Source organism: Schistocerca piceifrons, chromosome X (genome assembly GCF_021461385.2).
Source record: "Schistocerca piceifrons isolate TAMUIC-IGC-003096 chromosome X, iqSchPice1.1, whole genome shotgun sequence".
Lineage (NCBI taxonomy): Eukaryota > Metazoa > Arthropoda > Insecta > Orthoptera > Acrididae > Schistocerca > Schistocerca piceifrons.
Window position 1 is genome coordinate 690,928,745 of NC_060149.1, and position 14,721 is coordinate 690,943,465.

Here is a 14,721-nt window from a genome sequence, read left to right on the forward strand (position 1 = left end):
CACCAGTAATTATTCATACTCCAGCAACAATGGCCAACACCAGCAACAACAGTCAACCTCAGTAACAATGGTCAACCTTCAGCTATGAAATCAAATAAAATTTGAACCTCTGAAGAAGATTCTGGTAGAGGCTCCCAGTCATCAAATTTTGTATCAAGAAATGACAAGGCCCCACCTTCCACTGTCTCCTGTCATCACCATGTGGGGTACTTGGATATGATGCACAGTTTTCTTGTCTGAAAATTTGAGAAAATCAAACACTTCATATGTGCCCTAGACTCTATGGATGCAGCAGCCATCAAGCAGGACCAACAATTAGTCAAAAATGAACACCCAGAGTTGGAACTTTTTGCAGTAAAGGAAATTAAGGAAGTATTTGGAAAAATAATTGAAGTTCAGGGAGAAGAAATAAAAAGTCTGAAGCTTGGTAACAACATTGTAATTCTATCAGAGATGGCAAAGGGCTTAGAAATAAGTCATCAAGTATTTGCCTGATGTGATTCAGAGTTTGGGAGAAGACGTTATGGACAAGGAGGTACAGCGGAGTAGTTGATGTGTATTAGGGACATTCTTCACAGATTTGCTGAAGACAAATTTGAATTAAATTTTAAGAACAATCTAGATGTGGAAACCTTTGCACCTTTGACTGAACTTCCTTTATGTACACTGACAAAATATGTTCCATAGGTTTCTGTAGATGTCAAGCAGAGTTTCTCTATAGATAAGAAGCTATGGAGCTCAAAGTGCCAGAATCTCAGTATCAAAAACATTGAAACAATGTGTGTAATCCAGTATAACAGAAACATGTAAATAGGGCAAAGTAAGTTCATGTAGCTGGTTTAAACCCAAATAAAGTTATTTCAGCAGCACTTTCTTTGCACCTTTTCATACATATTTTCAGAACTTTCCCCCCATTTTCTACCATAATTTGCACCTTACAATCCTTTCACTAGTAGTAAAACTGTCATTGGCGTAAAATATTTGCCTACTTTAACTTCGTCTTGCGGGTCAAAGCTGAGCCTGATGACAATTACTGAGACTGATTTAGAAGCCTAGCAGTACTTAGAAGTGAGCTGGATCTGCCAGTAAGCATTTTCTTCCATATCAGTTGTGTAATGAGCACTCTGGGCAAAATCTCTGACACTCCCAGGAGACATCACACTAATCCCAGGTATCAGAGACTGTAGTTTTGATAGTGGTCTCAATTTGGCAAAGAGGGGAGTCTAAAAGTTTCTCCAAGGCATACCATACGCTATTGAAGTCACTCATTGATGATTAGATCCCTTAGACTTAGAGCTATCCAATTGCAGGGATGTGGATTGGTCCATTTCACCCGCTTTCCCAAATCATGCCACATATTTCCTATGGCAGTAAGGTTGGGTAGCCAGTCGAGGTGCTGTAGGGTGTCTGATTTATCATCAAGTGATGAATGTATGCATACAATCCCGCCACCACAGCTGTTTTCATCTTGGAAGGTGGAAGTGTTCACAGTATTTTCATCACAAAGAGGCAGAAAAAAGGGCAACACTTGCTCACTGAGAACAGTGAAATAAACATCATAACCTTGCAGAACCTAAGTTATGTGTGAAATGTCTCACTAGTTCACAGGTGCACTCGATGCCTTACATAATTTGAAATGAGGCAAAATCACAACTCATTGTATAACAATACACATCTCAAGTCAACTGCCATTCAGTTTCTGTGTTTTGTGGCCCATTGAAGACGTGCAGCTGCACACACTGATGTGATCAACGACCTTGTGCAAGGTACCAGACTACAAAAGTCCATTGCATGTAGTTCCCCTCGCATTTTTCGCTTGGAAAGTACCTGAGATGGACCTGCATTCACTGACAGCATCAATTCCTGTTGGGTTCGAAACAAATTGTCAATGACAAAGTGTGACCTCTTCACCTGTTCCTGTCTGTTAGGATCATCATCTACATTCAATATTCTTACACCAAGTTACATGGTTACAAGAGGTCGTTCTACACCATTTACAGCACTCTGAAGCGACCAGTTTGCACTTTCTACAGTGAGCTTACTTTTAAAACTTTGATGGTATGCTGCACATCACTAGGAGTGCACCTTTCATCCTGTGGCCTAGCATGGGACTTTGCGTGGCACCACAGAGGGGAAAGAATCGAAAGTCACAGCCACATCTTTACTTTCACATTCTCTTTGTAGTGGATGCAATATAAAGAATCCGACAAACAGTCTTTAAAATAGGGAATCGCCTCTACAGGGGGACAACTCACATTCCACATTCATCTCTTCCACAAAAGCAGTGAAAAATTTGTCTTAGCATCATCAGGCAACCCAAATTTCTGGTCCACAATAAACATAGTTTAATGCTGAAACACAGCAAAAAAAAAAAAGGCTGCAACTCCAATGAACATTAAGAAACAGACAGTATTCAGACCTACCCAGTGGCGCACCACTGATGAATGAATTGGGCTGAGGGAAGCTACTTAACCATATACTAACCACTGTGCAGGACTGAAATCACACCATTATTTTACTAAACTACTCCACTACATAATGTTATCAGCATATGTTGAGTTAATAAATCGTTTGTCCTGGACCTAATTATTGGTCTAGTCTGAACCAGGCAATACAAAAATTTTGTAGCTCCTGAGCAAATTTTGTGCCCCAGAACTCTACCAAAACTTGCACAATGATATGAGGTTATCTAGATCTGGTAGGCCCATAAAATCAGGCTTGATCCATGGACATAGGCAACAGAAACAAATTACACAAAAAAACCTGAATGTTCTTATCTCTATCATAGCCTCTGTTAGTTGTCAAGTTTTAGATCATATTTGGGGCTTGACTACAAAGTTCAAGCGAAAACATGAAACACAAATTAAGAAATGCTGCTTACTTGGGAAATATGTTGTTTGTCTTTTCAAGTTTAAAAGATAGCTAGTTGTGAACTTAATTGCACAGGTAGATCTCACATTTAAATGTTCCTGTGAGCATTTGAGGCAGTCACTCAATATTAACTCATAAACAAAAGACAATCATGCTCTATCTAAAGTCATTACCATGTGAAATATCTGCACAAATATGAAACGAAAAATAGTACTCAACAGAATCACAGATGAACTTACTGAAGTAGTGTCCTCGGAGAATGAGTCTGCATCTCGAGAGTTGCCCGCCTGTGCTGTTCTAGAGGACCTGGTTGATCCACTTGAGGACGCTGATCCGCTGGGTGATGATGAAACACGTGACCAGGATAAGCCACTGGCTCGACGTGAACCATTGGACTCAGCTGAGCCACTGGGTCGGCTTGAAGCAACTAACCCGGCTGAGCCACTGGCTCGCCTTGAACTATCTGACCTGGCTGAGCCACTGGTTCGACTCGAACCATCTGACTCAACTGAGCCACTGGCTTGACTTGAACCCTCTGACTCAGCTGAGCCATTGGTTTGACTTGATATATCTGATTCGGTTGAGCTACTGGTTCGGTTTAAACCATCTGACTCAGACGAGCCACTGGCTCGGCTCGAACCACCTGATTCAGCTGAGCCACTTGTCTCAGCTGAGTCACTTGGCCATCTTGAGCCACCTGCCTGGGCTGATGGTCGGCGAGAGCCACATGAAAATGACGAGTGGCATGGTTGGGGATGGGCACGTGATGAGACTGGGCAACCTGGCTGGGCTGAGCCCTCTCCCCAGTATGAGCAACCTGGACGAGGCGAGAAACTTGCCTGGGCTGAACTGCCTTGCTGGGCTGAGCCACTTGGCTGGGCCTCGCTTTGCTGTTGCTGTTGATTGGGGCAGATAGCCTGGAAAAAAGCAAGACATGTTTACACTCAAGTACTGCAGAGAACATGCACTGACATTTTAGAAAATTTTAAAAATGCAGTAAAAATATGCTGAATGAATCCATACTGTGAGGACATATGGAATATTGTATAACAAGACGACATCAGAAAGATGTCAGGTTCATAGGTCCTGTAAAGCTCTGTGTACTGTCTCTGGAAAGCCCAGTGGTACACTCAACTCATTCACAGATATGACACTGAAATGTGGAAGCAAGTGCCAATTTGCTTCTCTGGCATCAAGGGGTACAATATAAAGAAATGAGTAAGTCTGAATGTGGCTGCGTTAATTACCACAAAATGTTGTTCTCACACTATGGCATTTTGGACTGTAAAGGATATGCTGGTAAGAAAATGATTTGTGTGCGTGCGAAATTAATCGGCAGAACAGGGTCATATAAAATGATAAATGTGTACTGGACTATGCAATGTTATTACAACATGACATGATTGCTTCTTGTCTGTGTAGCTGTAACAGCCTTTTCAGCTCTGTCCATAACGTTGGCTCAATACTGGAGTACTGCAACATGAATGGATTGGTTTCTATCGACAATTTGACACTCACTTGCTGCAGCCTGGACCTTTCATATGAATGCTATTTCCCTGCCTATTATTATTCATAAAATACAACACAATGATGCTGTCACTTGTGTGATGATCAGAAAAAAATATAGGGGAAAGACAGATACCATATACGGGAAAATTAAAGATGTCTTTGGAGAAAAGTGAATCACCTCAGATGGAAAACCAGTCATAAGCAAAGAAGGGAAACCTGAAAGGAGGATACAGAGGGTCTATACAAGGGCAATGAACTTGAAGTTAGTAGTACAGAAATGGAAGAGGACATAGATGAAAATGGGATGGGAGATATGACACAGTGAGAAGACTCTGACAGAGTACTGAAAGACCTAAGTCAAAACAGGACACTGGGAGTAGATGACATTCCATCAGAACTCTGATACCCTCAAGGGAGCCACCGGTGACTAACTCTTCCATCTGGTGTGCAAGATGTATGAGACAGGCGAAATATGAGACAGGTGAAATACCCTCACACTTCAAGAAGAATGTAGTAGTTCCAATTCCAAAGAAAGCTGTTGCTGACAGGTATGAAAATTACTGAACTATCAGTGTACTGACTCATGATAGCAAAATACTAACATGAATTCTTTACAGAATAATGGGAAAACTTGTAGAAGCTGACCTCAGCAGAGATCAGTTTGGATATTGGAGAAATGTTGGAATGCGTTTAGCAGTACTGACCCTACAACTCATATTTAGAGCATAGATTAAGGAAAGAAAAAACTGTTTATAGCATTCATAGACTTGGAGAAAGCTTGTGACAATGTTGACTGGAACACACTCTTTGAAATTCTGTAGATAACAGGGGTAAAACACAGGGAGTGAAAGGATACTTACAGCTTCTACAGAAAACAGACAGGAGTTATAATGGTCGAGGTCCATGAAAGGAATGGAGTGGTTGAGAAGGGCATGAGGCAGGGTTGTAGGCTATCCTAGATGTATTCAAGCTGTACATTGAGCAAGCAGTAACAGAAATAAATGAAAAATTTGGAATAGCACACAAAGTTCGGGGAAATGAAATACGAAGTTTAAGGTTTGCAGATGACATAGTAATTCTGTCAGAGACAGCAAAGGACCTGAAAGAGCAGCTGAACAGAAAGACAGGGTCTTGAAAGGAGGATATAAGATGAACATCAATGGAAGATAAACAGAAATAATGGAATGTACTCAAATGAAGAAACAATGAAATGTAGTGAAATGCAGTCAGGTGATGCTGAAGGAATTAGATTAGGGAACAAAACACTTCCAAAATAGTAGCTGTTTCTTGCTTTTTGGGCAGCAAAATAACTGATGATGGTCAAAGTAGAGAAGACATAAAATGTAGACTGGCCATGGCAAGAAAATCATTTCTGAAGGAGAGACATTTGTTAACATCGAACATACAAATAAGTGTTAGGGAGTCTTTTCTGAAGGTATTTGTCTGGAGTGTAGACATCTATGGAGGTGAAACATGGATGATAAACCGTTTAGAGAGGAGAAGAACAGAAGCGTTTGAAATGTGATAATGCAGAAGAGTACTGAAGATTAGGTGTATCGATCACATTACTAATGAGAATGTACTGAATACTGGGGAGACAAGAAATTTGTGGTGCATCTTGCCTAAAAGAAGGGATCAGTTGCTAGAACACATTCTGAGACATCAAGGGATCGCCAATTTAGAACTGGATGGAAGTGTGGAGGGTAGAAATCGTAGAAGGAGACCAAGAGATGAATACAGTAAGCAGATTCAGATGGATTTATGTTGCAGCAATTATTTGGAGATGAAGAGGCCTGCACACAGCAGGGTAGCATGAGAGCTGCATCAAACTACTCTTCAGACTGAAGACCACTGCAACAACAGAATTTTTTCAGGAGTCCTCCTTCACCCTGCCATACAGAAATGGCAATGAGAGTATGTGTATGAGACATCACTGTAGTGGCTGCAGTGTGATAGCCTTCATTGTTGTGTGGCAGTGCTGGCAAATGCTAAGTGTGTTGGTTTGGAGGCTCCACTGGCTACAACGTGTGATCGTCATTCCTACATATTGAGGACCACCTGATCATCAACCATAATTTCAGGTTTTTAGGGCCCTATGACACAGTGAGAAGACTGACAGAGTACTGAAAGACCTAAGTCAAAACCGGACACTGGGAGTAGATGACATTCTGTCAGAACTCTGATACCCTCAAGGGAGCCATCGGTGACTAACTCTTCCATCTGGTATGCAAGACGTATGAGCCAGGCGAAATACGAGACAGGTGAAATACCCTCACACTTCAAGAAGAATGTAGTAGTTCCAATTCCAAAGAAAGCTGTAGCTGACAGGTATGAAAATTACTAAACTATCAGTGTACTGACTCATGATAGCAAAATACTAACATGAATTCTTTACAGAATAATGGGAAAATTTGTAGAAGCTGACCTCAGCAGAGATCAGTTTGGATATCAGACAAATCACATGACATATTTAAGTCGACTGCTCACATATGGTGAGAAACAATGGGTATCACAGTTTTCCTGGCACATACATATCTGGAATTATTGTTGTGTCAGTATCTCATTCATAGCATAATAGTATTGTTGTAAACTACACTATAGGAAATACTACAACCAGCCAGAAGTTTTTCTGAAATGGTTTTATAGTACTATTGTTAATTTCAGACCTGAGCCCATCATCAGACGGTAGCATTGACTTCTTTGCAAGTTTCATGTTTATGTCCTAAAATATAACAAAGTTTTTATGATTGCATAGTTTACAAATGGTTTTACATTTGTCTCCTACAGTATGACAAAGTTTTTGTAATTACATAGTTTCACAGTTATATATGATCTATATATTGTACTTATTTAACAAAAAGCTTGCCTTTACATATTGTAAGATGGAGGTTCAATTTCCTATTCCAATCCATGCTGATCAGTGAGCTGAACTACATACAAGATGTTATATACATTTGTTTGCATTGACTGCTGATTTGATCTGGCCAAGAATGTGATAGGTGTACAGATATGGCACACTTCTGGAGTTACTACAAAAACATTTCTTTGTAGTACACATAATTTTATTATACATTTGTACATGTAATTATTTAAATCTGAAAGATACTGGTAATGGCCGATGAAGAATTTTCTCTCTGTCAATTAATTATTATTTCTATCACTTCAAATTATAAGAGTTGTATGAAATTTTGGAGGTACATTGTTTTTTTCTTTTTTTTCTTTTTTAAACTCTTGTTGATCATTCACAATGCAGTCAGGTTTACTTTGAATGTGGTTGTATGTTTCCAATTCCTTTAATAAATTCATCTGTATGTATATGACATCTTGTATGTAGGTCAGTTCATTGATTAGCATAGATCATAAAAGAAAATTGAACCTCTGTCTTCTAATATATAAAGGACAGCTTTTCATGAAGTTAAGTACAGTTTACAGAGCATATATAAGTGTAAAATTACGTAATCACAAAAACTTTATTATATTTTAGGATGCAGATGTAAAACCTTTTGTAAACTATGCAATCCAAAAACTTTGTTGTATTTTAGGACACAAATGTAAAACTTGCAAAGAAGTCACCGCTACTGTCTGATGATGGGCTCAGGCCCGAAACTAGTTATGGTACAATAAAATCATTTTAAAAATGTGTGGCTGCTCACAGTATTTCCTACAACATAATTTAAGAAAACAGCTACAGTGTTCTGTACTGGGGTAATGGGGCTCCTTCCCCAATACTGATATCAAATCAATTACACAAATTAATTAAATTGATAATGTCATGGTTTTTTGCCAGATGGAACATGGGTCCCTTTCCCCTCCCTCGTCTCCCCTCCCTTGGAAGTTGCAGCAAATCGAAATTTTGGTAGGAAATTGAAAAAATAGCGGGAAATTCAAATTTATTGGTGGGAATAACAAATTTTCTGTGTTCACCTTGAGGTTCGGAGACCAACTGACCTAGTTTATGACGCCACTGCCACCACCACCACAACAACAACAACAACAACAAAAACAACAACAACAACAACAACAATCCCCACCACCACCACCACCACCACCAGAGGGTGTTGTTGGACAGTTGCCACTCCCTATCTGGACCATGGCAGCAAAAGGACTCCATCTGTGGTGGACTGCTGCATAGGATGGACTTAGATCTGTATTTTGTACATAGGGGAGTATATTGTTTTTTTAAACAGTTTGAGATGCCACTGATAGAGGACTAGACAGTAGCTCCATCCAGTTTCATTAATAACTGCTAGATCACTGAAGAACAGTCTACAACTGAAAAGATGCTGCTGGGAGGAACATAAGGATGGGTGATAATAATATTAGAACAGCGACCCATTGTGCCACTGTGCTCTTGCGCTTTTTTTTTTTTTTTTTTTTTTTTTTTTTTTTTTTTTTTTTTTTTTTTTGCCACTATGTAAATCGAAGTGCCATCATCGATGACGATCCAGACTTGACTTGATAGTGGAAGGTAATTAGGTGCTTGGGTTCACTTTATTATATATAAACCTTTGGGGCCAACTTCATAGGACCTGTACATCAGCCTGTAAGAAACCACCAGTTGGTGGAATGGATCAGAATGCAATTGTACCTACGTGGTACACTTAGTTACGCAAAGTGTCTGCTCTGTTGTGCAGGGTCATCATATGGAGAGCAGCGTGCAAGTCAACTATGCAAGTATAGCGGCTGGCATGAAGTGTTTATCTGAGACCATATTTTTTAAAACTTGTAGATAGCTAATTTGTGTTGGACTGGCAAGACCCTAGATCGAGTTGCCATACAGTGTCTTAGAGAGAACCATCACTTTATATAATTGAAAGCTTTGCTATGGTAATAAGATCGGCACTCTTGAAAAACGGGTGGAGTTTCTTGTCAACACCGGAATCTTTGTTCCTGAGAGAGTCAATATGTTTACAGATAAAGAAGTGTTTGTCCAACGTGACCCTCAGGAAAGTCATTGTTGCCCCTCACAGGATATCCTGCCACGCAGTCTCAAGTTGGTAGGCATTGAGGGGTTGTTTCTTGCTGAAATAGATGGATGTCATTTTGGTGGGATTTAATTGCACTTTATTGGTCTTGCACCTAGCAGCTGTGGCATCTAGCTGATATTGATGGCTTCGAATATTGTCGTGAATATGTCTTCCACTGGTGAGAAAAGCCATATCATCGGCAAACTGTGCAATTTGTAACCCTGTGATAGTTGGCATGTCATTTATATAGAGATTAAATAGTAGTGGGGATAAAACGGATGCTTGAGACAGCCCCACCTGCGCCAGTAGGGTATCAGACAATTGCCCCTCTACTGTATCAATCATCTTTCTGTCTATCACAAAACTAGCTATAAGTTTCATGTTAACAATTAGGTATCGACGTCAGTTCATCTAGTTTCCGAATTAGTTGTTTCCTCCATACCTTATCATAGCCCCTTCAATATCTAAGAAGACCAATGCAGTTGCACTAGACAATTGAAAATTCTGGTAACATGTTCTGCGAATAGTTTATGATGGAAGTCATACTGTTCTACCCTGATTGTACCACCTGCCACCAATGGTTCCAACATGCAGGCCTGGATGAATCTCATGAAGATTTTGCCCAAACCACTTACAAGACCAATAGGTCAGTAATCTGCGGCGACGATAACGTCCTTCTGTTCTTTGGGAATAGGAACTACCTTGGCGATCTTCCATGGCGTGGATAAATGCTTCGTCAAGAGACAGCCATTGTAAATTGTCGTCAAGAGCACCAATAGTTTGCATTGTAAGTTCTTCAGGTGTCTGTTGCTGATGTTGTCAACGCCAGGTGCCTTGGTCCCATTTAGCTTCCTGAGTATAGTCCTAATTTCACTAGGTGTAGTTAGATGGCGGCGGAACTGGTCGGGAGTGGTGATGATCCAATCGGCTAGTTGTATGATGGCATGCTCGTGTTCCCTCTGGTCTCTTCAGAGGCTCCCACAGAAGCGTCATTTGTCGCTCAAACACCATCGGGTTTGCAGGAAAAGGAGGACATCTTCTCCTCGTACGTTTCTACACATCATTCAAGAATCATCGTCTAAGCTGTCTTTCCAGGCGATACACACACCGGCGGTAAGCTGGGTTGCGAGTCCTTTGCCATAGCTTTTGGTACCAGTTCTTCTGTAGCTGAAGTTCTTCAGGGAAGCAAGGCAAGCGATCATGTGTCTGGAAGTCATCAACAACCGTTATAGACGACAGTGTGTGGGCCTTCCGTAGTTTCCGAATTAAGTAATCGATGGCTTAATTGATTTGGGCCGTCATTTGATCCTCCAGGATAGGCACAATGTTGTTATTTAAGTACTTCTTGAACTGGGGCCGGTTATTTTCCTGATGAACTCGCTGGCTCAGTAGGTGATTCGTCCTTGGTAGCGTCGCCGGAACATTATCATGGTTCGACAATAAATCACTGATAGTAACAAGACAGAGGTCAATCCCAAGTCCTTGGGTGACAACAGTGTCAAGAACATCTCGACGTTGATGGTTGGGGGAGGGCGTGAGGATCAGCTCAAGAAATCCCCAGACTTCCAGGTCAAAGTCCTGTTCCAGGTGATGCGGCACCAGTCCCCTACGGTTGGTGGTACGTGAATTCCAGGTAGGATGGTTAGCGTTCCAGTTGCTGCCAATAAACGCCTTGCTGTTTGGCGCTAAGATATGAAGCAACTCTTGTGCTATGAGCTGCGATGTGGGATGAAGATATACCAACACAAAAGCGACCTCTCCCAAATCTGACCAGACTGAAACTGGAGACGCCTCCAACTCCTGTAGGTTGGGCAGGTCAACATGCCAGTGAGTACTAGTACAGTGAAGGTAAACTGCTGTGCCTCCACCTTCGGAATGTCTGTCAGAACCCACCATATTTCGAAGTTTGAAAGTTTCATTTGGCTGTAGGTGAGTCTCTGATAAGAAGATTACGTCGATCTTGTGGTGGCCAATGAAATCTTGTAGTTCATGTTTCTTATTGCGAACTCTAGTAGCATTCCATAGACATGTGCGAGGATCCTTCGTACGTGTGACCATTATGTTAATCTGACCCCTAAAGCTGAGCCAGTGTTTCCACCAGTATTACTATCTCAGAAAACTTGTCTTTAGTTGCCAACATCTTTTTTCCAGCAGTGAAGAGTTTGTGTAAAAAGTTCTGGTTGATAAAAAAATTGAGAATGGTTGTCACCTCCGCAAGTGCAGCATCCAGATCTCGTTGTTGAATAACCAGTGTCACGCTGTACACCCTGCAATGCTGAAGCAAACGGTCGTCCCTCCAGTGTTGTAGTTGCAAATCACACCTGGTCCTGAGATGGTGGAGGGGGGAAACTTCTTGAGAGCTTTCTGAAATTCGCTACAGCCCTTCCAGGAAGCTGTATGCAGGCCCTGGCAGCCAACACATTTCGGAGGTGAGCCTGGAGGTAGTGGGACCCTGTGGCTGTAACAGGACTCCTGCAGCAATATCATCTGAGAACACTGATGCATGTTTACAAATCGCAAGTCGCATCCTGGTCAACAGAAACTTGAGAAATATATCGTGCGATATTTTTTACGAATGTAGTACTTATTATATTACTTGAACACAGTGGCTCAAGACGTAAAAGAAAACTAATCAGTCACCTCCAGCGCCATATACTGAGTGTATTGTGTACCTGGAGAGCCGGCCAGCCGGGAAACCTCTCCTTCCGGCCGCCAATGCCGCTGGCAATGGCATGATGTTGTGTGACTCGGACTAACTGCAGCTCAACCCCTGACATAGTCTCTTCACTTTAAAAAAATCCGAAAATGAGATATTCTTTTGTCAATACATCTCGAATTTCTCAAGTGAAATGTAGATTCCTCCCTTTCGAAGACAGAAGAAATCTGAGGATACAAGAAGCGTTCTCATATCGCTAATGTATCGTTACTTGTTGTGAAAATTCTGTACAACACTGTGGTGTAAGACATATTTCCTGTAACTATTTTCTCATCAGATACAAAAATATTTTTTTTTTATCTGTTACGTCCTGCATCACAGGACTAGAATATTAAAGTCGTTTCTGGCTGATATAGAGTGCTAAGAGCATGCTCTACCTCTGTCACAGGATGTCTCCTCACTTTCGAACTTCCTCTTAACGTAAACAAATATCTCGTCACATCGGAGTCTCTCAAGATAACAGCGGAGAGAAGTTGTAAATAGATATATACTACGTATCACTTTATAAATTCGGTAATATGACTGATTTCATTACGATGGTCTCCCTGTGTAGGTGGGCGATTGATATTCCGTTAAAAGATCTTGCCGCAACGAAAAAATACCTAATTACCGCTACAACTTTCGAATCATATCAACGGTATCTCGCTCTCGCTTCTACCTGACCAACGGCACATCATTAATGTCAAATTGATGATGATGATAATGAAGTCCCATACTCGACAGAGCGTAGGGGAACGATGCGGGACTGCAGTCTGGAACCGCAAGACCGCTACGGTCGCAGGTTCGAATCCTGCCTCGGGCATGGATGTTTGTGATGTCCTTAGGTTAGTTAGGTTTAACTAGTTCTAATTTCTAGGGGACTAATGACCTCCGCAGTTGAGTCCCATAGTGCTCAGAGCCATTTGAACCATTTGAACGATGCGGGAGACCAGCACCGCCGTACTAGGCATGGTCCTAGTGGAGGTGGTTTGCCATTGCCTTCCTCCGACCGCAACGGGGACGAATGATGGTGAAGAAGACGACACAACAACACCCAGTCATCTCGAGGCAGGTGAAAATCCCTGACCCCGCCGGGAATCGAACCCGGGACCCTGTGCTCGGGAAGCCAGAACGCTACCGCGAGACCACGAGCTGCGAGCTTCCTAATTAATTAATTTGATCATGAGTGTCCCTTTGCACGGTGAGTAATCTTTTTCCTGCAATCGGATTACACTCGCCACGTAACTATTACAGACGCTGCCATGACTTCTTTGGAGGCTTTCCATAGGCTAGGTACTCAATTCCTAAGATACCAAAATGGGTGGTAACCATCGTCCAATAGCTGAAAACATTCAGCGCTCATTGCATTCTCTCTCTCTCTCTCTCTCTCTCTGTTGTCTTGTCATGCTGGTGGAGGTAAATCACGCAGAATTCACGTATACTGCTCCCGAGCTGATTCTGCTGAGACCTGTCGGCCTGTGGGGACAGTAAGATGTTTCACTCTCTTCTGCACCCCTGCGACGCCTCCGCCACCAGGTCGCCGGGACGCAGAACTCCGCCCGCGCGTCAAGGCTGTATCGCAGCTGGCCGATAACCCACCACTCGCCGTGCTGGACAGTTGTTTATGATTCCAGACTAGCAAAAGTTGTCCTATCCTTCTCAGAAAGATTGGGCCCTTAAATTTCGCTGGGGTAAACACCATGACGTTGAACAAAATGCTTCCCCTCATCCCTTCTGCAAACCAAAGGCGGCGTGAGATGTGTTTTCGAAATATCCCGGAAAGGCTGACACAGTGAGCAATAACAAAATACCTGTCTACTATTGATAGGCACATCCCAAACTTGTGCAAGTTTGCAGCCCTAGGTTCCCCTCATTAATACAGCCCTATAGAAGCATTCCTATTAGCACCTGCCATATTAGTGAGCGGATGATTCGAGAACTCGAACAGGAACCGCTGGGACGAAAACAATGTTCTTTTTTAGGAACACTGTTGAGTCCTGACATTTTAAGTCCATGTTGCCAACATACTCTTCGTATAAGGACCACGAAGATAAGATACAAGAAATTAGCGCTCACAGGGATACATATAGGCAGTCTCCTCCCTCACTATATCTGCGTCTGGAATAGGAAAGGGAATGACTAGTAGTCGTACAGCATTCCGTCCGACACACACCATACGATGGCTTGCAAAGTAAGCATATATATGTAAATTTAGTCTGCGTACTAAAATTTCAGTCATCCACTTAGAGGCACACAGAACTCACGGAAGAATGTTGTCTCTTATTTTTCACGAAAACAAAAGGTGGAACTTCTGTTGCCGATTGTCTAACTGTAGAAACCTTCATAATAGCCCCTAATTTTCTCATTGCAGACACTTCGCGAGACATACATGAGTGTTCACTCACAATGTTTAGAAGAAGCAATACAGTGCTCACTTTTCAAATCCACTTTGAATCCACCTGATTCTGACAAGTGAGAGATGTCCCCCGTAAAGTTACAGACCCCTGGTAATTCTCTCGACATCTCGTCACATTCTGACAGCACAGTTTCATTAGTCAAGGATGCTGACAGGTAGAGAGGTATCACAATAATTAAAAATTCACAACCATACAGAGTATACGCAGACTGCACACAGAAAGTCAGAAGCATAATACCTACAATTTATCGATACCGAATGAC

General features: G+C 41.9%; 1 protein-coding gene across 1 annotated transcript in view; it reads right to left on the reverse strand.

Annotated features, from left to right (window-relative positions):
- Positions 1-14,721, reverse strand: part of LOC124722620 — a 237,750-nt gene that overhangs the window by 46,993 nt on the left and 176,036 nt on the right. The window contains exon 7 of the mRNA XM_047247755.1: positions 3,111-3,788. Coding sequence (XP_047103711.1) covers positions 3,111-3,788 — 678 coding nt within the window. The remainder of the gene's footprint in view (positions 1-3,110; positions 3,789-14,721) is intronic.